The 26,118-nt window shown below is 39.4% G+C and overlaps 2 protein-coding genes across 5 annotated transcripts in view; one reads left to right on the forward strand and one right to left on the reverse strand.

Moving 5' to 3' along the window:
* Positions 1–26,118, reverse strand: part of fabp3 (fatty acid binding protein 3, muscle and heart) — a 42,094-nt gene that overhangs the window by 11,905 nt on the left and 4,071 nt on the right. The window contains exons 2-3 of one of the 4 annotated variants that reach the window (XM_079829303.1): positions 24,777–24,803; positions 5,593–5,757 (exon numbers count right to left, since the gene is read on the reverse strand). The exons of 2 other annotated variants lie outside the window; for them this stretch is intronic. In XM_079829303.1, the coding sequence (XP_079685429.1) occupies positions 5,593–5,599 (7 nt within the window). In that variant the 5' untranslated portion in view covers positions 5,600–5,757; positions 24,777–24,803. Of the gene's footprint in view, positions 1–5,592; positions 6,708–24,776; positions 24,804–26,118 lie in introns of those variants that run through there. One more of the 4 variants, XM_079829302.1, reaches the window with a different exon arrangement.
* On the forward strand, positions 10,904–24,823 carry dclk3 (doublecortin-like kinase 3; the record flags this gene model as incomplete). Its single annotated transcript, XM_079829734.1, has 5 exons — positions 10,904–10,967; positions 15,130–16,583; positions 21,210–21,342; positions 21,480–21,647; positions 24,378–24,823. The coding sequence occupies 5 exons, from the start codon at positions 10,904–10,906 to the stop codon at positions 24,821–24,823; spliced, it is 2,265 nt and encodes a 754-aa protein (XP_079685860.1).

Consider the following 26,118-nt stretch of genomic DNA (forward strand, 5'->3'; position numbering starts at 1 on the left):
TCTCGTTAGGTTTTTTTAGGGCTGCACGATTAATCGAAATCGAACCGCAATCGCGATTTGGTTTATGTGCGATTATGAAAGCACAAAGGCTAATATAAATAAATATATGCCCAGCGTGTTAGTGAAGAGCGGCTCTTATAAAGTGCGTTTGAAAAAACAACGTGTCAAACAACTTCACAAACTAGCCATGTGAAGTGTTCATAGACCTGTTGTCCAACAAAATACGTTTAATAACATGTTTTAACTCGCTTCATATCGTCAGTCGAGTGTTTGTGAGCTGACGTGGCTTCTCACAGAATGAGGCAGACAACTTTATTTTATAGGCAGTGATAAAGTCTATGTCAATCAGCACTATTTTATGAGAATACCTGAGAAGGCTTGAAGAACTCAAATACACCATATCTTGATGCAGTAGTGTTTATTGTCCTCATGTTTAATCAGTCAAAGCGTTTCTATCTTCCTTTTATTCAGCCTGCAGCGCTAGCTTAGCTTCACATTAGGGATTTCCTGAAAACAAACGATTACTTCTCTAACGAAAATGTGGAGTTTCTGCTCGAGGGCGCCCTCTGGCCTCCAGTATGAATTAAACTTTTCGGTAACAAATGAGAAAAATACTTCTCTCTAAATAAATTTAAAGCTGCACTATGTAACTTTACCGTCCACTAGAGGTCGCCTGTTCAAAACAAAGGCGTAGTTTGATGATGCCACGTTTGAGCGCAGAATCTTGGGACATGTGGTCTTCACCTCACAGCCGGTGGGAAAGAGTCAGGATAGGACTCGGGCAGAAATCATGTTCATAATGTGATTATTAACATTACTGTAGTGTGAAGCAGAAGCAGGACCGAGTGTTGTGGAGCTGAGCAAGGCCACAGGAGCGATTGAAGAGCGGGACTGTTATTATGGCATAGTCGCCGGCGGGACTTTTATTATGACACGGTCGCCGGCGCCACTTCCTCTTTTCCAGTCATGAGTATGAGGTAACGCAAATCTGTTTATCGTATTAGATATATCTGAGTGTGTTGAAAATTAAGTTATGACGTTCTCTCGGCGGCTGCTATGACACTTGTTCACACTGCAGTGAGAGTAAAGCGTTTCTGCAAAATAAAACCGGAAACTGAAGGTAACGCAGATATGACGCAATCGACAGGCGACTCCCTCACACGTCCCGGTTCATTAGTTAAAATAGCAATTTCTCACGATTTACAAATAGTTGGAAACATTTGGGATATTCGAAGTACTCAACTGAACAAAATATATAACACTGGCCTAATGGTTTTTGGATATTTTACTGCAAAAATCTTACATAGTTCACCTTTAAATGACAATTCATGTGTTTTTCTTAAATATACTGGCATTTTCTTCCCCACAGTGGATGCATAAGAGGCTCATATTTCATATTAAAGACATAGACTTTAAGAAATTGATATCACAGATAAAAAGCACCAATTTTTATTATAATAATTTTACAATAAATCATTAGATCTATTGATTTTTAGTCAGGCTGTCTGCATATTAACAAGCAGTTTTTTTTGTTAAATACATTTTCTGTTAAATATAAATATTATTATTATTATTAGTAGTAGTAGTAGTAATATTATATTGTTATATTTATTCTTAAATACTCTATTTTTAATAATAAAATGTTATTGTAATAGTAATATTTCTTATTTTGTTAATTTTTATTTAGCAATAATAATAATAATAATAATCATAATTATTATTAGTCATATTAATATATAAACACAAAATGTTATACACACACACTTTTCATTTGTAATTTTTTTTTTTTATCGCATTCAAATCGCAATTTTAACCAGAATAATCGCAATTAGATATTTTCCCCAAATCGTGCAGCCCTAGGTTTTTTCCCCATCGAAACCCATTATAAAGAAAAAACGTTGCGTTCATATTCTTGCCTCATCTACTCGCCTGTATATAGTATGCATCATCAAAAAGGTGTAAACTGAATTTGATCTTTTAATATCACTGTTTTAGTACATTACAGCACTTTAAGGGCATTTTCACACCTGAAAGCCCGCACCGAAGTTCATGTTTTGATCCATTTTATACATTCGGTTCGTTTTGGTTTGGTTTCACATTGCAATTATGCGAGTGGACTAAAGAACTTTACATGAGACACTTGCGTCCACTCGTCCAAATACGTTAACAATATTTTATAAAAGAAATTACCACTATAACCAGTAGATGGCGGAAGAGGAACACTTATTGGCTCAGCCATTTTTTCTCTTTTTTTGAATGAATTTTTTTAGATTATCAAATCATTATAGCATTAAAATATCTATTTTTGTTACTTTATTTGTTCTTAAGTGTTAAATATATAGGCAAATAAATTGTAGGGAAAAAAAGTCTCATGAAAAACAAACTTCTGACTAAACTTCACAATAAATCTTTTTTTAAATTGTCTCTGTCCTTTGTTTGTTGTGATGAGAGGATTTGTAGATAATGGGAAGATTTGTATAAAACGTAAACTTGCACTAAAATCGTTTTGTGTCTTAAGACATCAATGTGTCGTCACGAGCCGCGGGTTTAATTTGAAGTTGTCTGTCCATGTTTTTTTTACTCTAATAGAATTAGACCCCATCGACAAGCATTATATGAGTGACACACAGCAACAGTTGAAGTTAAAAATCTTAATTTGTGCTCTACTAAAGAAACGAAGACACATACATCTTGGATGCCTTAGGGGTAAGCAGAAAAACATCACATTTTCGTTTTTGGGTGAACTATCCCTTTAAGAAGACTTGTGGGAGATCACAGCGCCACCCATGCCAATATACAGAATGGCTCCAACACACAGTGTTAATATTAACCAGAAATTGCAGCAAATATAGTGAAACTGCTGCCAGTCCTGCTTAATCCTATTCAAACAGATTGACCGCGCGGAATTGTTTGGAACTATAAGCTCCATGAACCACGTGACCGCGCAGCGGCGAGATCAAAGAGTGTCGCAACTCTTTTTCTATGGCTCTGGCCTAGAGGCCCAGCGATGTGTCGGCGCTACCCCCCGCTGATGTCATCAGCCGTTTGAACTTTTCGCGGGTTGTGAGCGATGTGAAACAAGCTATGGCTGCGCGAGCTTCGTGTGCATCCTGATGTCAAGCCGGTAACATTAGCTGACAAGCTGCTTATCTGTGTCTCTTTAGATGCTCTTGTTGGTCTGTGTTTTTGTTTAAGAGTATTTATGTCAGTGAGTTGATTTTGATTCATTTCACCAGTTGCCTAAACGGTGACACGGGAGCGCAGTGGTATCAATAAATAGTTAAATTGTCTTTTTGTCTCGCGTGTTCTTTTATGTTGCTTGCCCCCTTCCCAACGAGCACTTTGAAAGCGGGGTTCGTAACAGTAGTGCAAGGTTGTATTTTGTGTGTATCGGTGTGTGTGTGGTGTTGTTATGGCAGCGGCGTGGGGTGTGTTGATCGTTAGTGAAGGCCCCGACATAAACCGCACGGTACGCTACTCCACATAGTAGCTAACCCTCAAATATCTTAAAGATGTTTTAAACTAAACTTAATGTTTTATGTATTTATGATGTGTAAATCTATAAAGTAATTAAAAAATATAGCACTTACTGTCCGATCCTGAATGGAAATCGCTCGCGCGACGTGTTGTTGATATGGTTAACCTGGCCGGCGTGAAACGGAAGTTGAGAGCGTCTTTTAACTTAAATGGTAAATGGGGCGGATACCCTTTAAAATATATATTTGTACCGGTCCGTATGTATCCCTAAAGAGTCTTAAATGCGCATATTAGATCATGACTCGTACATATTATTACCTGAATGGCACATATTTGGAACACTTTGAAATGATACCGCGCCCGACCGACCAATGAAGACTTTTGTACCGTTTGTTTTCTGTGTATTATGCTGCCTTCACGTGCTATCGGAATTATCGTAAATACGAGTTTCCTAGGTAAAAATTGCACATGAATGCCCTCTGATGTCGTGTTTACCACTGGGAAGTTCGGAAATAATTTTGATACCCCAATTCCCGAGATGGGCGTGTCATAAGCTTTAAACATGGTGGCGGGGAGAACTACTGCTGTGGCAGGTGTGGTTTTATTGTTTTTTTTTTAGGTCGTCTTGTCTTGACATTAATGTAGTACATATTTACATGTAAGAATAATCATATGAAGCGTGTTGTATGTTTGGTACTCAGCGAAAATAGCCTGCATTTGACTGAAATTACAGAATCAGCAGAAAGCGGACTATCTGGAATGTTTGGTTGTCGGTGCATGGGAGACTACATATGATGTTGGTTTTAATAAGATTTTCCCAATAAATAGGCAAGAATAACCATGATTCCTGTTCACTCCGACAACAAAGCACTTGAATGCAACAAGCTCGTAATCACGACTTCTAAAGTGGGAATTAGGAAATTTCCGATAGCACGTGAAGGCAGCATTAATGCGCAATCTCACTAAAGTAAATTTTAATGTAATTATTTATGAAACATTCTGTTAAATGTTATATAAATTCAAATTGTAACGCACAAGGGACTATGTCAGCATCAGAGCCATATAGAGAGAGAGTTGCGACAACTCCATAGACTCCAATGGAACGGTTTTTTTTACAGCAATGGCGGCTCACGGAGACTCTCAATAGTTCCCGGAAGTAGCAGCCGCGCCATAGAGTTACAGCAGAACAGACCGTTTGTGATGCAATTTTAAAAGGTAAGACGTTTAATCAGTAAGATTTTAAATGATCAGCACATTTTAATCAAAATAACTTGTACATTAAAGCCTGCTTGTGTAGATTATTCATCATTAAAAAAATATATATTTTAAAAACAACATCGCTGTAACTACATACTCATGCTACATACACATGTCGATGTGTAATAAAATTATTGAAAATCAATGCATTTATTGACTATTAATTACCAAAAAGCGCAGTTCTGTCACTGTGACTATCAATTTGAATTGCCCGTCAAAGCACTTCCTGGAACTATTCGAGGTCTACATGAATCACGTGACTATCAAGCGTTTTGAACTTCCGTTGTCGCAACTCTCTCTCTCTATGGCTCTGGTCAGCATCATAGCAAAATAAACACATTTTATAAAACGGATCGTTAAAAACATATAGTCCCGGTCCTTGATTCTGATTGGTTCTTTGGTTGAGTCGCGCGTTCCAGAGCCGTTGCATATAAACCTGTGACCTCATTCAGTATTACTGCGCCACTGTCGTGCCTAATATTTACATTACATTTACTTATTTATTTAGCAGACACTTTTATCCAAATCAATCAACAATAGGGCAAAAGTCAGTAGCGGCCTCTAACAGGGCTGGGAATCGATTCCAAAAAGAATCGATTCCTTGATTACAAGGCGTTGGGAGTTTGGAATCAACTCTTTTCAGTTCAACAGAGTTTAGCATTAATTTGTTTCTCGCTCACTAATAATGATTGGAAGTCCATTTAATTTCTGCAAAAGGTTCTTTCGGACAGTTCGTTTCAATGAACCAGTTAAAAATAAAACAATGCCGTCATCGCGTACGCGTAATCACGTCACAATTTATGCCATGCTGAAACATTCATATAAAGCCATTTGTGAATGCATATAGCTGATTATTACCTTTCATTCACTTAGGTAATTGTGTTTGTTGCCATTGTGTCCTTCTGTGGCTTCTACATTTTGCACCCAAACTTAAATCGTGAAACTGTTATGTTGTCCACAATGATTTCTTCTTCTTCTTCTTTCTATAATCCAATGATAATTCTGAAAGAAAATGGACCTAGACTACAGCACAGATTAATGGCAGATGACCTACTGTTGCTATAGTAACTTCCTTCCTCATCTGATTGACAAATAAGCCGTGCACTCTTATTGCAGTGTTGTTGTTGTTAATACTGTGATTATTTCAGTGAACAGTTTGCCTCATACATTCTGTGCAAAAGCACTAAACTTTGTCATTTAACTCAACTGTGCACAGGCATTTTAGACATGTCATGTAGTTCTAACCATGCAATAAATTCATATCCTTGAGTAATGTGTTTTTTATTTAGCCTATTTATTAAATCGCATTTACTTCTGGGCTATGAGCCATTTCAGGAGCATCCATACAATTTAAAATCAATCTGTTATTGAAATGCATCTTCATTTTACAAATAACGCTTCAGAGAAGGAAACTTTCTACATCCTTATATCATGTAGTCACTCGACTGCACCAAAAAAAAAACTAAACAAGATTCGAAACCAACAGTGAGGAATCGATTCTTTGAATCGACTCCATCAATTCTGGAACCAGGAATCGGAATCTATTCCAAAAATTTCACTCTAAAAATAAAAGATTCTATATAGCACCAGAAAAGGTTCTTGGTCGTAATCATAGATAGAGGAACCACTATTGGTGCTATATAGCACCACATCTTAACACGTTCTGTACATGGTAGCGGTGCTATAGCAGCTTAGTCAAAGAATCGGTGAAGAACAGCTGAAGAACCACTGAAGCACCAAAATTGGTGCTATACAGCACTTAAAAAGGTTCCCCTATGATGAGCCAAGAGCCCCTTCTAGTGCCATACAGAACCTTTTTTTTTTTTGGAGTGAACAAACCTCATAACAGAAGGGAGCTCGGCTTGAGCTCACAAAAGAGCCCCGGCATCACGTTTTTGAACAAATCATTCTAATGAATGAATCAGCCTTTGAAGGAATCGTTTGACTGAATGATTCAATGACTCACTCGTTAAGACTATGAGTTGCCTCCACCTACTGGCGGTTTAGTTTAATTTTTAAAAGTAGCCTATCATTTCATTATATGGTAAAGAGATGGAATGTGTAAATAGTGGTAGATAGAATGCATTTATAAATAGACTAGGCTATTATGAGTGAAATGAGATAATGTTGTTGAATATAAAAGAAATAATAAAGTAACTGCAGTCGCACTGCATGAAATGCTTGTCTGTCTTTTTTTCTCACGGGGCCTCCAACTGTTTCTCTGAAACGGGCCTCTGAATTGCAAAGGCCAACAATATGGCAACAATATAGGCTGTGCTGTAGTCCTAGTTAGTCCAGCCAAAGACTATAGATAAAGCATATAGCAAGTTTTTTTTTTCTTTTTAAATAAATAAATATATATATAAACATACAGAGCAGAATAGTAAGTTTTAGTATTAATGGGTCTAACAACGCCCCTTAGCTTTTCTAAATTCACTTTAAAGCACGGCTTCTTGGGGCTTATTGCTTTAATCTTGGTACTTTACGCATGTTTTGTCACTATGTCAGGCATATTGGAAAACCTACACCTAGTAAATGAGTCTGCCTATCACCCCAAACTGCTCCATGCCCCTCTACCGTCGACACACACTGCCCTCTAATGGACACGGTTATGCTTTTACAGCTGCACACACACAGTCACACACACAGCAAAGACCAGCACATCCACCCAAACGCAAACATATACACAAAGCAGGACTGCTGTGTTAACAGTAACCATGGCAATACAGCCGTACTGAGAGACCTGCAAAGACAAAGTGAAAAGTCTTGAGAAGTTTAATTATATCTTAAACCACAGGAAGGAAGGCAACAAATGAAGGGGAGAGTGGGTGTGAAATAAGGCAGAGAAGGGAAAAAAAGAGACTTTAAGGGATGTGGGAATTGGCTTTTATTGAATGCATCTGAATTAATTTCTTTCAATGCATCAACCAATAATGGCAATGACTGAAATATTCACAAACAGATGCTCTGATCAACATCATATTCACTATAGACATCACTGCTGTCTCATTCCTCCTTACCGCGGAAGCAATGCTAATAAAATGTCAATGTAGGCCTATTAAAACTATAATTTGTTAAATATATAATAAATATATTTTCTTTTATAAAAATGCCTATTTTTTATAGTGAATTCAGGGCGATTGGGACACTTTTTGCCATTGAGATGACTTGGAAAAACGGTCAATCGACCTGAATTCACCCCTGCGGTTTTTAATAATAACTGTGAGTGCTCAGGTTTCGCTATTCTTCTGAGAGTCAAATGCCCTCATATATAGAGCGAAAACTTGTGAGGATATTTTAGGAGTCCTCACAGTGAAAAGAAAGAAAAAAGACTCATAAATTGGCCACATACTGTTTTTCATTATTTCTATAGGATGGCTATGAAAACTGAATGAGATGGTCTCCTCACTATAGTCAAACAGACCTCTGTCCAGCTGTGTGTGTGTGTGTGTGTGTGTGTGTGTGTGTGTGTGTGTGTGTGTGTGTGTGTGTGTGTGTGTGTGTGTGTGTGTGTGTGTGTGTGTGTGTGTGTGTGTGTGTGTGTGTGTGTGTGTGTGTGTGTGTGTGTGTGTGTGTGTGTGTGTGTGTGTGTGTGTGTGTGTGTGTGTGTGTGTGTGTGTGTGTGTGTGTGTGTGTGTGTGTGTGTGTGTGTGTGTGTGTGTGTGTGTGTGTGTGTGTGTGTGTGTGTGTGTGTGTGTTTCTATCCCTGGGAACTGAATGCACAGAGACTCATGGGGACTTGTGTCACCGTGGGAACCTAAATTGAAGTCCCCATGAGGAAATAGCCTAAGCTTATAAATCATAAGTGATGTTTTTTGAAATGTAAAAATGCAGAATGTTTTAGTGGTTTATGGGTAGGGTTAGTGTAAGGGGAGAGAATATACAGTTTGTATACAGAATAAAAACGTAATGGAGAGTCCCCACAAAGATAGTGAACCAGACTGTGTGTGTGTGTGTGTGTGTGTGTGTGTGTGTGGGCATGTTTTTGTGAAATATCAGGACACAAATGTGTATAATGACATAGGTATTACAAAAAGAGGATGAAATATGAGGACGTTCCCCATGTCCTCACTTTTCAAAATGCTTATAAATCATACAGAACAAGGTTTTTTTCACAGAAAGTGAACTGTGCAGTCTCCTGTGAGGGCTAGGTTTAGGGGCAGGGGCAGTGTGTGTGTGTGTGTGTGTGTGTGTGTGTGTGTGTGTGTGTGTGTGTGTGTGTGTGTGTGTGTGTGTGTGTGTGTGTGTGTGTGTGTGTGTGTGTGTGTGTGTGTGTGTGTGTGTGTGTGTGTGTGATGGGTAGGTTTAGGGGCAGGGGCAGTGTAAGGGGATAGAAAATACGGTTTGTACGGTATAAAAACCATTACGCCTATGGAATGTCCTCACATTTCACAAAAACAAACGTGTGTGTGTGTGTGTGTGTGTGTGTGTGTGTGTGTGTGTGTGTGTGTGTGTGTGTGTGTGTGTGTGTGTGTGTGTGTGTGTGTGTGTGTGTGTGTGTGTGTGTGTGTGTTCGTTCTGGTAAACCCTATACATTATGGGGACAAAATGTCCCCACAAAGATAGCAATATCCGAAGTCCTGGTCCTTTTGGGGACATTTTTTGGTCCCCATGAGTTAAGTGATTTATTGAAATTGTATAAATGCAGAAAGTTTTGTGTGATGGGTAAGTTTAAGGGTAGGTTTAGTGTAAGAGGAGAGAATATTGTACATAATAAAAATGATTATGTCTATGGAAAGTCTCCATAAAACATGGAAAGAAAACCTGTGTGTGAGAGAGAGTGTATGTGTGAACCCACATGGAGACAAAATGGCAATATTCTAAATCCATTTTTGGTCCCCATGAGGAAAATATCTTATAAATAAAACTAAGTTAAATTTTTTGTTTTTGTAAATGTAAAAATGCAGAAAGTTTTGTGTGATGGGTAAGTTTAGGGGTAGGTTTAGTGTAAGGGGAGAGAATTTTGTACATAATACAAATTATTATGTCTATGGAAAGTCTCCATAAAACATGGAAAGAAAACCCGTGTGTGTGTGTGTGTGTGTGTGTGTGTGAGAGAGAGAGTGTGTGGCCTAAACCCACATGGGGACAAAATGGCAATATCTGAAATCCATTTTTGAGGAAAACATCTTATAAATAATAGCCTACTAAAGTTAAAGTAATACTAAATAGAAATAAAGTTGTGTTTTTTTTGTTTTTTTTTTTTTTGAAAATGTAAAAATGCAGAAAGTTTTGTGTGATGGGTTTAGGTTAGTGTAGAGAATATACAGTTTGTACAGGATAAAAATAATTGTCTATGGAAAGTCCCAATAGAACATGAAAACACATCGTTCGTGTGTGTGTGTGTGTGTGTGTGTGGGCATGTTTTTGTGAAATATCAGGACACAAATGTGTATAATGACATGGGTATGACACAGGTATTACAAAAAGAGGGTGAAATATGAGGACGTTCCCCATGTCCTCACTTTTCAAAATGCTTATAAATCATAGAGAATAAGTTTTTTTTTCACAGAAAGTGAACTGCACAGTCTCCTGTGAGGGTTAGGTTTAGGGGCAGGGGCAGTGTGTGTGTGTGTGTGTGTGTGAGGGGTAGGTTTAGGGGCAGGGGCAGTGTAAGGGGATATAAAATACGGTTTGTACGGTATAAAAACCATTACGCCTATGGAATGTCCTCACATTTCACAAAAACAAACATGTGTGTGTGTGTGTGTGTGTGTGTGTGTGTGTGTGTGTGTGTGTGTGTGTGTGTGTGTGTGTGTGTGTGTGTGTGTGTGTGTGTGTGTGTGTGTGTGTGTGTGTGTGTGTTCTCTGTGGGTTACCGTGGAGACGCGCTTGCAGCAGGATGCGGAGTATCCGGTAACGCGCTCGTAGCTTTTCCAAAAGATGCGGCTTCTCGATATCCCCGTGTTACCTCATGTCTGATTGAATACTGGCCGTGCGCGCTGTCCGATCCACGGTGCGTTCAATTCAGCTCTGTTTTAAACTTCCACGATTCCCCAAGGACAATGAGAAGCTCGTTTCGAGGTGCGCGTTGATTTCATCATGCTTATGGACTTTTTTCACTATTTTGTAAAGCCGCCGGACATCCCTGGGACACTATGAGCAGTGGATCAGACTCGTGGGTTTATATCGGCATAAATACTGATGAAACTGCGAGCAGGGGAACAGAATGACGCCGGTGTGGAACCAGCGACCGGGGCGAGAGCCGCCGAGACCCAGATGGGGACCGACAGGTGAGTTCAAATGAGTCATAAATACATTAAGAGAAACAGGACAGTGACTAAAAGTTTAACTAGGTCAGTTAACCAGTCTCTATTCGCAGAATATATTATTCTTATGATGAATAAACAAAATCTATTATTCTTATGATGAATAAACAAACTAAATAACAGCCTATGATATGATTATTATTACTTAGATAATAGCATTTTTATATAATATTCTAATATGTAATTAATAAATGTATATTTTTTTCCAAGCATGAAATAAATGTTCACAATTCAAACTTAATTAAATTAAAAAATATCCTAACTTTGGCTTTCAACATTAGTGTTATTAATTAGTTTCACAATGACTTTGAACCAAAAACATGATGTCACAAGATGTGACCCTAAAAAGGACAGAATTCTCACACACTGTAAACCCGAATAAATTGGCAAACCTTATCAAACAATCAGTTGACTAATTTTTTTAAGTTAAGAAATGTAAAGTTAAAGTAAGCAGAACTTGCAGATTTTTATTTTGTAATACATATTCATTGCTCTGAACTTGAAATATTTGATTTTAACAACAATCAAATTTTTAGCAGTGGAAATTTGACTAGCTTTTAACTAGCTAATTCAATCTCCACTATGATTCTTATTATGAATAACCAAACTAAATAATAGCCTATGATATGATTATTATTACTTAGATAATAGTATTTTTATATATAACATTCTAATATGTCATTAATAAATGTATATATTTTTTTCCAAGCATGAAATAAATGTTCTCAATTCAAACTTAATTCAATTAAAAAATATCCTAACTTTGGCTTTCAACATTAGTGTTATTAATTAGTTTCACAATGGCTTTGCTTTGGTAACAGTCTTTCAAAAGATCTTTCAAAGTGACTTAAAAGTGAAACAGCATCTTTGAGTGTTTTTGATGTTCAGTTTCTTAATTCCTCCTGCATCCTTCCATTTAAAAACGTGTGTTTAGGACATGGAAAGAAAGAAAGAAAACAAGCTGCGCAAGCTGAGTAAAGTGATCCGACATGATCAGATTTGATCCTTTTCCGTTACCCCTGGAGCATGCGGTGCAATTTGAGAATCTGCATGTCTCGGCATTGCTCCTCAATACACACCTGCTCTTAATTATTAATGTTGCACACTTCCTCTTTAATTCGCCTCTATAAGCTTTTTCCCCCTCCTAAATCTGATCAAGCAATTTTGAGTGCTGCGCTCTTGATGAACAAAGCATATCTTTGGACAAGTTGCTCTACTAGCAAATTCAGGCTGTGTTCACACGTGGTGTGTTTGGTTTGATTAAAACTAATCCTGGTGTGATTGCTCTGTTAATGCGGTTCATTTCATAAGTGTGAACGCTGGCATCTGAACCCTGGTGCACAATAAACAAGTGGACAATAAACACTTACAAACAAACTCTGGTTCGAATGATATATGAACACAACATGGACCAAAGACATGCAAACGAACCAAAAACAATACATGATGTCACAAGATGTGACCCTAAAAAGGACAGAATGCTCACACACTGTAAACCCGAATAAATTGGCAAAACTAATAAAAATTGAGGCAATTGGTTGCCTCAATTACGTTAAGAAATGTTTAAGTAAGCAGAACTTGCAGATTTGTATTTTGTAATCATTCATTTTAATTGCTCTGAACTTTAAATATTTGAGTAGACTAATTCATACATTTAACTTAAAATTATCACGTAATCTCACATTTTTAGTAGAAGAAACTTGCATAGCTTTAACTAGCTAATTCAATAAATGCCACCTTGCTAATTGGCTACACCATGCTTTGGTTGCATTAGCATAGCATAGCATTTGCTGAATGAGCACATTATTAAAATACATTTAACATGTATCTGTTCTCAAACTAAGCTCATGCTCCACTTGTCACAATGATGGAAACTCTACAAAAAAACCCAACATAACAGAAACTCTTCTAAACTAGCTTAGCAAAACATTAAACACTACTAAATCTCCCATTTAATGTTAATCTTGCACACACAAAAAACATAATATAACACTTAATTTTGCCATTTACAGTCCCTTTTGAGTGTCATGGCAAAGCATGCTGGGAAATAGAAATCCCAGCCCAGTTTCGGTTAAATTTAAGTTAGCCTAAATGAAAAGAAACAAGCTCATGAAACTCAAAACAATGAAACAATTCCAATGACTTAAAATGAGTTAGTTTTGAGAACTAAAAGAAAAATAAAGTTCTTAATACTCACAAAAGTTCATTTGTTTGAACTAATTTGTGTAATTTGAGTTGGCTCTACTCAAACCAATTAATTCATTTGAGCATTAGCCCAGCACACAGCACTGTTTTGGATGTTTGGTAAATTCCGTCACAAAATATGTGTTATAAAAGCCGACCAACCTTCTGTGTTAAAGGACAACTCCGGTGAAAAATGAACCTAGTAGATCGTTCTCTGGGATGCGTTTTCATGAAAATCGAATGTAAAGAGTTTTATCTCTAAAAACAGATTCGCTTATAACGCTAGTATATGGGGCATAGAATAAGTAAAATTAAATCGCTAGTTAATGCCACTAACAAGACTCAAAATAGCCTCACACTAACACGGTAGCATAATGAGGGTCCCTACATGCAAACCGAAGCATTGAGAACTTTGTAAGTGTACAAACAGTTTAATAAGAAGATACTTTATAAAGCCAGTACATTACGCGTATACAGACTGGAGCCATCTTGGAAAACAGTCTCGACAAGTCGAGCCACGGTTGAATAATCCGCCATCTCCTTAGTGTGTATCCTCTGGAAACACTAGTCTCTGTTGCGTTCAGTTTTTAAAATGTTTTATTTTTATTTATTTACTTTCTCTGTTGCGTTCAGTGCTTTCTTCCGGAAACAACGGACCATATGAGATTCCAAGTCACAGTTCATCACTTAGCACAGCGTTCGTGGCTCGACTTGTCGAGACTGTTTTCCAAGATGGCTCCTGTCTGTATACGCGTAATGTACTGTCTTTATAAAGTATCTTCTTATTAAACTGTTTGTACACTTACAAAGTTCTCAATGCTTCGGTTTGCATGTAGGGACCCTCATTATGCTACCGTGTTAGTGTGAGGCTATTTTGAGTCTTGTTAGTGGCATTAACTAGCGATTTAATTTGACTTATTCTATGCCCCATATACTAGCGTTATAAGCGAATCTGTTTTTAGAGATAAAACTCTTTACATTCGATTTTCATGAAAACGCATCCCAGAGAACGATCTACTCGGTGTTACGGCCCTGGTCTAGGTCAGGACCGCAACATAAATGACACAACACAAAATGGCTGTTCAAGTACTCATTTTATTTTCTCAGTTTCTCAGATCTTTCTGATCAGTTCTTTTGTGCGGCAGCCATTGGAGAACACCAACCAAAAACAAAATACGTAAACAAAAGAACTGAAGCAAATGATCAGGGGTGAGCAAATGCCAAAATAATAAACAAACAACACTCTAACTTCCCATTAATGAACTAACTTCCCTGTGCATAAAAATAAAGAAACCAAAATACAACAACATAACCTACCTCCCTATCTATCCAACAAAACAGGAGAAAAGGGTGGTGGCCAAGTGGCCTACAAAAATAAATAAGGCACTCACCCCCTACAGCTTCACATGTGATTTACAAACAAGTTCATGGGACATGGACGTTCAAGACATAAAGCTCTCACAATGGTTAACAGCACTCTGTAACTTACTTTAACAGCATTTTCACTAAAGCTGAACACCAAGGCTAACACATTAGCAATAAGGATCAAGGAGAGAGACACACAGCAGCAATCATGGCAAGTAACAAAGAGAGTGCAAACAGGTAAAAGGCGAGAGCAAAAAGTGAGAGCGCCCTCCAGGGAGACTTGGAGGAATTTATAGTCCAGGCCTCATCTCTGGTCCAACCATCGACGGTCACTCGTTAAGCCTTGGGCCAATCCTGTCAGAGAGGACACACAGGAACATACACAGCATACAATACGTCATAGACGTAACATCGGTAACCATGTGTTAATTACCCCTAGGTTAATTTTTCACCGGAGTTGTCCTTTAAAATGGCAAGCAGATCAGGACTAAATGTGTTTTTTTTTGGTCCAAACTACAAGTGTGAACACACCCTCAGATTGCATCCTCTCAGTTTAAATTATATTTATGTGTTCCAGATCACCGGATTAAACTGCCAAAATGCCCAAATGCTGCCCCTCGGCAACCTCTTCCCTCTTACCTGCACAGATCAAGACCCGGAAGGCCACCGACAGACTTTGGGCCTTCAGAAAGCCCCGTGTGTCATTGGGAGGAAGCAGGGGTATCCAGAGCGAGTGGCTACCATGCCAGGCATGCAGAATCAAGCCTGGTGCGCCCACGAATTGTGACCGTGGTGCGACCGTGCGGAAAGGACAGCGTGCGAAAGATCTCGCTGCTGTTAAACCGGCGCGCCGTGCAGACGTTCGAGCAGCTCATGGCAGATGTGTCCGAGGCACTTGGCTTCCCCTGCTGGAACAACGCTCGAATACGGCGCCTCTTTAGCCCTTCAGGCCGGGAGATCCACAGCCTTACTGACTTCTTCCGCTTTGATCACGCCTTCCTGGCCTTTGGAAACAGCCGACCGTCCCTTGATGATGTAAGTGCAGCACTGGATGAGCTGTATCCGGAAATCCCCCGGCACTGCGAACACCTGCTGAGGGTATGGGAGCGTATCCTGAGGCCCAAGCCCACTAAGGCGGATAGTGGTTTCCACGATGATGATCCAGAAGTGTCCTTACCTGCGGTGCACGAGCAACAGGCAAACCAACCACCTGTCAACAACCTGCAGCCTGTGGGAAGGCAAAAAGAAAAGGTGAAGAGAGAAAGGCAAAGAGAACTGTGGAGGAGGAAAGCTGACCTGCAGAAAGAAGATGAGAAGGAGCCGAAGAAGGAGGAAAGAAAGAGAGACGCTGTTTATTGCCGGAGCTGTCGAGGATGTGGACCTCCTATACCTCCAATCAGGAGCAGTCGATGTTCTCAGCCGAATAATCCCAGCAATAAAACTTCTCAAAACAACATGGGAACATCTTCGGAAAAAGCCCAGCACAGACCTCTGAAAGCAGCCAATACAAAATCTGTTCCTCAAAACGCTCTTAATTTGGAGACAATAACCGAGCGGGACATTAATAATCAGGAGCTGAAAGACTTGCAGGGTAACGTACCCCCTGACGGAGCAGAACTGTCGCTGGAGGACATCGAGCGCTGCTACGACATGGGCCGCGTGGTTGGAGACGGAAACTTCGCGGTGGTCAGGGAGTGTCATGTGAGAGGCCTGGCTGAAGCCTTCGCCATGAAGATTGTGGACAACGCAAAGCTCCAGGGACGCGGTCACATGATCCAGAACGAGATCGCTCTGCTGCGTAGTCTGGAACATCCTCGGCTCATCCAGCTGTTTCGCGCTCATCACACGGACACACATGTGTATCTGCTGATGGAGCTGGTGAGCGGCGGAGACCTGTTTGACGCCATCACTCAGAGCGGCAGGTTTACTGAGCCGAGCGCTGCGTGCATGATCACCGACATCAGCCAGGCTCTGGAATACATCCACAACAAGAGCATTGCACACCGAGACATCAAACCGGAAAACCTACTGGTAAGAGTTGAGAGTTACTCAAATTCAGTCTTAAAGGGATAGGTCACCCAAAAATTAAAATCATGATTTACTCACCCTCAGGTCATCCTAGGTGTGTATGACATTCTTCTTTAAGACGAATACAATCAAAGTTATAGTAAAAAAGTCCTGGCTAATCCAAGCATTATAATAGCAGTAATAGTTGCCTCATTTATGAAGTCCATAAAAGTGCATCCATCCATCATATAACTGCTCCACACGGCTCCGAGGGGTTAATAAAGGCCTTTTGAAGCGAAGTGGCGCGTTTGTGTAAGAAAAATATCCATATTTAAAGGTCCCATGGCATGAAATTTTCATTTTATGAGGTTTTTCAACATTAATATGAGTTCCCCTAGCCTGAATATTGTCCCCAAGTGGATAGAAATGTTGATCGGTGTAAAACCGAGTTGTGGCTGTCTTTCTCTGCCTTTGAGAAAATGACAGGCCAGACTAGCCAATCCTGAAGTCTCCTGGTTTGACGTCCAAGCAGGCACGGTTTCCTCCCTTTCCTCCGCCCAGAGAATCTGGCACGCCCATGCAAACGCTCGTCGAGAGATCATTGCATCATTGCTTGTGAACGAGTGAACGCTGGCAGTTTCTCAGTGTTTGGATGTACAAATGAAAACAGAAGTCTTTTTTCAGTTCCTTCTGATCTGTGATCAGTGATTTCTGATGTGTAGCTAATTATTTATTATTCGTGCACACAATGCGGCTTCTCTCTCTCCAGACAGAACGGTGTTTTCGTGTTTTATATCTTGTGAGTCAGTGTTTTTGTACGTCCTCGTCGCGTCTATCGGTTCTAAAATGTGCATACAGTCATGAGTTTCTGCTCAACATCAGCAGAGATAAACCTCACACACGCCGAAGCTCGGCCTTCAACATCCCCGACCCACAGTACTGCATCTGGCCCACAGCGGAGGCACCAAACGCGGCGTGAGATTAAGCAGAAGGGGGGTAAGCTTGAGCATATCCGGGCTAGCCAGCCTAGCCCCACAATAAACTGGATTACATCCGATTACTGCTGTTGTGTCTTTGTTTGCGCTGTGTACTCAACGCGCGTCACTGACGCTTTTATTTTATTTTAAAAACAATGCTATTATCAACACTTACTTTTAACTCGTTCATCTCGACAGCTGTAATGGTACTTTGCATGTGATACAAAGTTGGTAGAATAATGATGAAGAGGACTCGGCGTGACTGGGACTCGTGTTTATTCAGAACTCTCAGATACAAACACAATAAACTCGCGCTGACTGACAGCGTTCTCATAACTCAGTAGTTACTATAAATAACTTTGTTAGCAATCGCTGAGCTCAGTCTCTGATACATTAGTGATGTCCGGTTCGCGAACGATCTTTCTTTTGAACCAGTTCTTTTTAGTGAACCGAATCAGTTCACCAAATCGGACTGAATCGTTCTAAACGGTTCGCGTCTCCAGTCAGCGCTGATCCATAATTTACTAAAGTTACTAACTTTCTGACATGAGTGACAGTCCCTCCGACTAGAAATAGACTAATAACCTAAAGTATATGCTGTAACTAAAACAGTTCAGACATGCTGAGAACTGATGTGAAGTGAACTCAGGTCCATCCGTCTCTCTGGCAGCAGCTCGTGCCTGCTCGTGCCTCGTAGACCTCGTTAAACCACGCCCCCTCCGCTCATATAAAATGCAAAGATGTCAGCCAATCACAACAGTGGGTGTTTTTACTGAAGTCTCACAGCAGACACGCCTCTTGAAGCAGGGCATTCAGCCACAGGGCAAACAGCAGTATAGAAAAAATGCCTTTTATTTCTAAATTATGACATTTTATGATGTAAAAGTCATACTAACAATATAAGTACAGCTCAGGAAACATTATAAAATAATAGAAAAATGCCATGCCATGGGACCTTTAAAACTTAAAACTGTACCGTACGCATCGATTTATGATTTTGAAAGAGTATCCCTTGACCCCTTGACGCATGCGTATTGACGAACGCAGAACCCGCAGAGGATAGAGCAAAACACCGGTCATGAATTAGAGTCTAAAATTAGAATTTTTAAAGAGAAATGGCAGAGGATTTTGATATAAGAGAAGAGGGGCTTGAGTTTGTTGGCCAGCCGTATCCGCGAGACACGTCAAAGCTTGCGATGCTCCTATACATCGCGTCAGGGGTTACTCTTTAGCCTTAAAGGGTTAGTTCACCCAAAAATGAAAATTCTGTCATTAATTACTCACCCTCATGTCGTTGGACACCCATAAGACCTCCGTTCATCTTCGGAACACAAATGAAGATATTTTAGTTGAAATCTGATGGCTCTGAAAGGCCTCTATTGGCACAATGACACGGTTCACTCTCAAGACCCTTAAAAGGTACTAAAGACGTCGTTACATCTCACTACAGTGGTTCTACAATAACTTTATGGAGTGACGAGAATAGTTTTTGTGCGCAAATAAACCCTAAAGAAAGACTTATATAGTGATGACGATTTCAAAACACGGCATCATGAAGCTTCGAAGCGTTATGAATCAGCGAGTCGAATCAGCGGTTTGGATCGCCAAAGTCACGCGATTTCAGCAGTTTGGCGGTTTGACACGCGATCCGAATCATGATTCGACTCACTGAGTCATAACGCTTTGAAGCTTCATGAGGCCGTGTTTTGAAATCGCCATCACTATATAAGTCGTTATTTAGGGTTTTTTTGCGCACAAAAACTATTCTCGTCACTCCATAAAGTTATTGTAGAAGCACTGTAGTGAGATGGACTTTGTAACAACGTCTTTAGTACCTTTTAAGGGTCTTGAGAGTGTAAAGTGCATTGTGCCAATGGCCTTTCAGAGCCATCAGATTTCAACTAAAATATCTTCATTTGTGTTCCGAAGATGAACGGAGGTCTTACGGGTGTCGAACGACATGAGGGTAAGTAATTAATGACAGAATTTTCATTTTTGGGTGAACTAACCCTTTAAGTCAAATTACGTACGGCTTTCCACCAGAAGTTAGTTATTTTAGTCTATAAAGTTTTAAATATGGATATTTTTCTTACACAAACACATCACTTCGCTTCAGAAGGCCTTTATTAACCCCCCGGAGCTGCATGGAGCAGTTATATGATGGATAGATGCACTTTTATAGACTTCAAAAACGAAGCAACAATTCACTGCAATTATAAAGCTTGGATTAGCCTGGACTTTTTTAATATAACTCAGATTTTATTCATCTGAAAGAAGAATGTCATATACATAGGATGACTTGAGGGTGAGTAAATCATGGGCTAATTTTCATTTTTGGGTGAACTATCCCTTTAAGGCCTGTTCACACCAAGAACGATAACGATAAAGATCATTCTAAAAATCTAAAAATCATTCTAAAGAAGAATAGCCACACACAACTATAACAGCACAGAGAAACAATATAGTTAGATTTTTTTTTTTCAGCTGATGAATGACATAAAAACAATGAGAGCCAATCAGAATCCATCCTGCTTTAAAGAGCTTGAGCATTTGCAGCGGCAGACGACAAAACTGCATCGCGCCATTTGACTAAACAGAACGTTATTGTGCTTGTGTGGACGCTGCAGTTTTGTCACCTGTCTCTTTAAATGCACAAGCTCTTTACAGCAGGAAGGATTCTGATTGGCTGTCAATGTTTACATCTTTCATCAGCTGGGAAATATTTTTTTTCCTAAAAGTGATTTTAATGACATTATTGTGTTGTTATTGTTGTAGTTGTGGTGTGGACTCTGCTATTCTTTAAACAATTTTTTTTAGTTATTGTTATAGTTATCATTCTTGGTGTGAACAGGTCTTTATTTTAGTTTTTTACATACTATTATAGCATTTACTAGTATTAGGAAGTATATATATATATATATATATATATATATATATATATATATATATATATATATATATATATATATATATATATATATATATATATATATATATATATATATATATATATATATATTATGCATTTTTTGTCATTTGTATTAGTTTTTTTATTTATTTCGTTCTTGTCACTGAACTTAAAATCATCTTAAACGTATTTATTTCGGTAAGGCAACATTTCTATATTATTTTAGTTTTTCATCTAATTCTTAAATTTTATTTTATTTCAGCTCATTTAAATTACCCAAAAAGTTTTTAATAGTTTTAATTAACACTTAAAAACACTGCTCAAAATACAATACTAAAGGTTGAGCATTATTTCATAGACCACCAACTTTTTAAAAATTATAATAGAACTAAATAATAGCCTATAACATTACTACCAAATATAACAACATTGACTTGAAAAACATCATAAATAGGACTGAATCTGTTTATTTACATAAAACATCTGAACGAACTGATTCAATAGAATTAATCTGATTTCCAACCCTACAAATGAGGACTGTTTAAGATGAACCAATTCATTAGCATCTGACTTTTTAACACGTGCTATATTCCCTCATCTCACTCTATAGTGCCACTTGTTGGAAAAAGTTGCTCATTACCTGAAACAAGCTATAGTTGGCTATTTTGCAACCACTTTTTTTTATCTCATTGGACATGCATTTAAAAACAGTGAACAATACATCATCCAGCTGATATCATCTCTTTTTTTTGCATTGATTCTAAGGTACAGCGGCATGGCAATGGAAGTTTGAATCTGAAGTTGGCAGATTTTGGATTAGCCATGGTGGTAACGGAGCCAGTGTTCACAGTCTGTGGCACACCTACATATGTTGCTCCAGAGATACTCGCAGAGACAGGTAAAGTCTGTGCTCACTCAGATTAGCTTGGACACAAAACACCTGAGCTACAGCTCTGTCCTAAATCTAAGTACACTGTGGATTAGTGTCAGAAATTTCCAGTGTTCAGCTATGCATGTGTATGTCTATATGAATAGGTTACGGTGTTGGAGTGGACGTTTGGGCGATGGGTGTTATACTGTTTGTGCTGCTCAGTGGGTTTCCTCCGTTCCGCAGTCCAGATCGCAATCAAGAGGAACTTTTCCGTCTCATCCAGAAGGGAGAAGTCCACTTTCTGTCCCCTTACTGGGATAATGTGTCCGAGGGTGAGATCTTGAACTCCAACATCTCTGACCCCCTACAAATTTAGATTTAAGCGTTAGTTCACCCAAAAAGGAAAATTCTGTCAGAATTTCTCGCCCTCATGTCGTTTCAAACTCATAAGACTTTCGTTCATCTTCAGAACACAAATGAAGATCTTTTTGATGAAATCTGAGAGCTTTCTGTCCCTACATTGACAGCTACACAACTACCACTGACACTTCAAAACCTTCATAAACAGATCGTAAAACTAATCCATAAGAATTGAGCGGTTTAGTCCAAATTTTCTGAAGAGACTTGATTGCTTTATATGATGAACAGATTAAATTTAGGCTTTTATTCACATATTAAAATTGATCAGAGAACATAAAAAGAAGCTCAACCAAACTTGCTTGACGCAAGAATGAACCTCATTGGTTCTTGCTGAAGATCAAACGTGATGCGTAACATGAGAATGAACCTCATTGGTTCTTGCTGAAGATCAAACGTGATGCGTAACACGAGAATGAACCTCATTGGTTCTTGAGGAAGCTCAAACGTGATGCGTAACACGAGAATGAACCTCATTGGTTCTTACAGAAGATCAAACGTGATGCGTAACACTAGAATGAACCTCATTGGTTCTTACAGAAGCTCAAACGTGATGCGTAACACTAGAATGAACCTCATTGGTTCTTACAGAAGCTCAAACGTGATGCGTAACACAAGAATGAACCTCATTGGTTCTCGCTGAAGATCAAACGTGATGCGTAACACGAGAATGAACCTCATTGGTTCTCGCTGAAGCTCAAACGTGATGCGTAACACGAGAATGAACCTCATTGGTTCTTGAGGAAGCTCAAACGTGATGCATAACATGAGAATGAACCTCATTGGTTCTTGAGGAAGCTCAAACGTGATGCGTAACACTAGAATGAACCTCATTGGTTCTTACAGAAGCTCAAACGTGATGCGTAACACAAGAATGAACCTCATTGGTTCTCGCTGAAGATCAAACGTGATGCGTAACACGAGAATGAACCTCATTGGTTCTTGCTGAAGCTCGAACGTGATGCGTAACACGAGAATGAACCTCATTGGTTCTTGAGGAAGCTCAAACGTGATGCATAACATGAGAATGAACCTCATTGGTTCTTGCTGAAGATCAAACGTGATGCGTAACACGAGAATGAACCTCATTGGTTCTCGCTGAAGCTCAAACGTGATGCGTAACACGAGAATGAACCTCATTGGTTCTTGCTGAAGATCAAACGTGATGCGTAACACGAGAATGAACCTCATTGGTTCTTGAGGAAGCTCAAACGTGATGCGTAACACGAGAATGAACCTCATTGGTTCTTGAGGAAGCTCAAACGTGATGCGTAACACAAGAATGAACCTCATTGGTTCTTGCTGAAGATCAAACGTGATGCGTAACACGAGAATGAACCTCATTGGTTCTTGAGGAAGCTCAAACGTGATGCGTAACACGAGAATGAACCTCATTGGTTCTTGCTGAAGATCAAACGTGATGCGTAACACGAGAATGAACCTCATTGGTTCTTGAGGAAGCTCAAACGTGATGCGTAACACGAGAATGAACCTCATTGGTTCTTGAGGAAGCTCAAACGTGATGCGTAACACAAGAATGAACCTCATTGGTTCTTGCTGAAGATCAAACGTGATGCGTAACACGAGAATGAACCTCATTGGTTCTTGAGGAAGCTCAAACGTGATGCGTAACACGAGAATGAACCTCATTGGTTCTTGCTGAAGATCAAACGTGATGCGTAACACGAGAATGAACCTCATTGGTTCTTGAGGAAGCTCAAACGTGATGCGTAACACGAGAATGAACCTCATTGGTTCTTGAGGAAGCTCAAACGTGATGCGTAACACAAGAATGAACCTCATTGGTTCTTGCTGAAGATCAAACGTGATGCGTAACACGAGAATGAACCTCATTGGTTCTTGAGGAAGCTCAAACGTGATGCGTAACACGAGAATGAACCTCATTGGTTCTTGCTGAAGATCAAACGTGATGCGTAACACGAGAATGAACCTCATTGGTTCTTGCTGAAGATCAAACGTGATGCGTAACACGAGAATGAACCTCATCGGTTCTCGCACATCAAGTGAACATGCTCGAGCTTCTGTTTACCACAACTGATGTGTGAGTTGATCAATGTTTGTATGTGAATAAAAGCCTAAATTCAATCTGTTCATCATATAAAGCGATCGAGTCTCTTCAGAGAATTTGGACTAAACTCAACTCATATGAATTAGTTTTACGATCTCTTCATGAACGTTTTGAAGCGTCAGTGGAGGGACAGAAAGCTCTCAGATTTCATCAAAAAGATCGTAATATGTCTTACGATGAAGGGTGAGTAATTAATGACAGAATATACATTTTTGGGTGAACTATCACTTTAAGGCAGGGGTCTCCAAACTCTGTCCTGCAGAGTTTAGCTCCAACCCCAGTTAAACACACCTGAACCAGCTAATCAGTGTCTTACAAGGTTTATTTGGGGTTGGAGCTAAACTCTGCAGGACAGTGGCCCTTCAGGACAGAGTTTGGAGACCCCTGCTTTAAGGGTGAAAACGGAAATGCTGTCATTATTAACTCAACCTCTTGCTGTTTCAAACTCATATGATGTTCTTTCTTTAAAAATTTTTGGTTGAACCGTTCCTGTAAACCCTTCAGATCTGCTGTAATTTAGATGCTGTGATCAAGTGTGGATGTCTGTGTTTCCCAGGGGCTAAAGCTCTAGTCAGGGCTCTGCTGGAGGTCAACCCGAAAAGGCGTTTGACAGCTAGTCAGACCCTGACGCATGACTGGCTACAACATGCAACTGCACAAAAAGACCATAAGGGGGCGACAAAGGCCACTCACACCACAGCTGAGAGGCAGAGACTAAGCAGACAGCTGGAAATTAATAAGAGAGATTCTCACAAACCAGAGATGTTGGCAGAGAAATGTCACACAGCACAAATTCACGAGAACATGCTGAACAATAACTACGAACCAGATGCTAGCGCACACGGCAGAGATCAGGAGACTGAAGAGACTCATAACATGACGAGCAACCAACAAACTTCATCCCATGCAGAAGACACCACAACAAACATGCAAAATACCACAGATCAGCACGTACCTGAGAAACCAGCACAGCAAGAAGATGCTGACACAAAACAAGAGTAGCCTGCTCAGTAATGAGTTCGTTTTGAGGGTAGTGAAGCATAAACAAGTGACTAGAAGAAACCAATGATGTATGAAAAGACCAAAAGAGTCAGAACACAGGCCATGTGAATGTAAAAAAGAGACAAAACTTAAAGGAACACGCCTGCTTTTTGGGACTTCAGCTTATTCACCGAATCCCCCAGAGTTAGATAAGTCCATACATACCATTCTCATCTCCGTGCCATAACTCTGTCTGACGCACCCACCGCTAGCCTAGCTTAGCACAAAGACTGGAGGTAAATGGCTCCAGCTAGCCTAGCTTAGCACAAAGACTGGAGGTAAATGGCTCCAGCTAGCCGACTGCTCAATAAGTGACAAAATAACGCCAACATTTTCCTATTTACATGTTGTGATGTGTATAGTTACATTGTGTACTAAGACCGACGGAAAATGAAAAGTTGTGATTTTCTAGACTGATATGACTAGGAACTACACTCTCATTCCTGTGTAATGATCAAGGAATTTTACTGCCGTACCATGAGTGCAGCGGCGCATTGATATTACACAGCGCCCGAAAATAGTCCCCAGCACGCTTGTCACGTTGGTTATGTTGACGGAAGTAAGCCTATTTCAGGGTTGACAACTCTCACGCATTTGACGTGAGACACACGCTTTCAGGCTCTGTCTCGCGGTCTCACTCTGCCCAACTTAATCTCACGCCAAATTGCCAAACCTGCTTTTGATATTAAACAAAGTCTACGTTTTTACTTTTTTTTTTTTAGTTTTAATGCGAAATTCAAACAATAAATAGCGTTTCGGCACTAATGTGGCATAACAGGTAAAGCCAGAGGCGTTGAAAAACGGAGTCGCGACATGCTCTCATCTCCCGGCGGCGCGCGGTCACGTGCTTCACGGAGCGCTCAATACTTCCAGCATAGTGTGCATTGATTATAAGTCAACCATATTTACAGGATCGTTTTATACTGGAGAATGATGGAGATGCAACATTGTTAACATTAATAATGTTTTTCTTGTATTTAGCCCTCAGGTATTCCTTACTAATTGGTCACACTCATACTCATTGATGGTCAAATGTGACCATACACATTTACTATTTTTCAATTAAATAAACGTTCTATATTTTAGTTCAATAATATTTATTGAATATTTTGAGGAGATCTTTTGGTACTAAATACTATTTGTGCAATAATTATTGTCAATTAATGACCACTTAAAATATTTTTCTTCTAGTATTTTTATTATTTATATTACAATTAGTGTAGTAATTAAGGTTAAAATAGAGAATTTCAATTCAA

This window comes from Gobio gobio (assembly GCF_949357685.1).
Source record: "Gobio gobio genome assembly, chromosome: 11".
NCBI lineage: Eukaryota > Metazoa > Chordata > Actinopteri > Cypriniformes > Gobionidae > Gobio > Gobio gobio.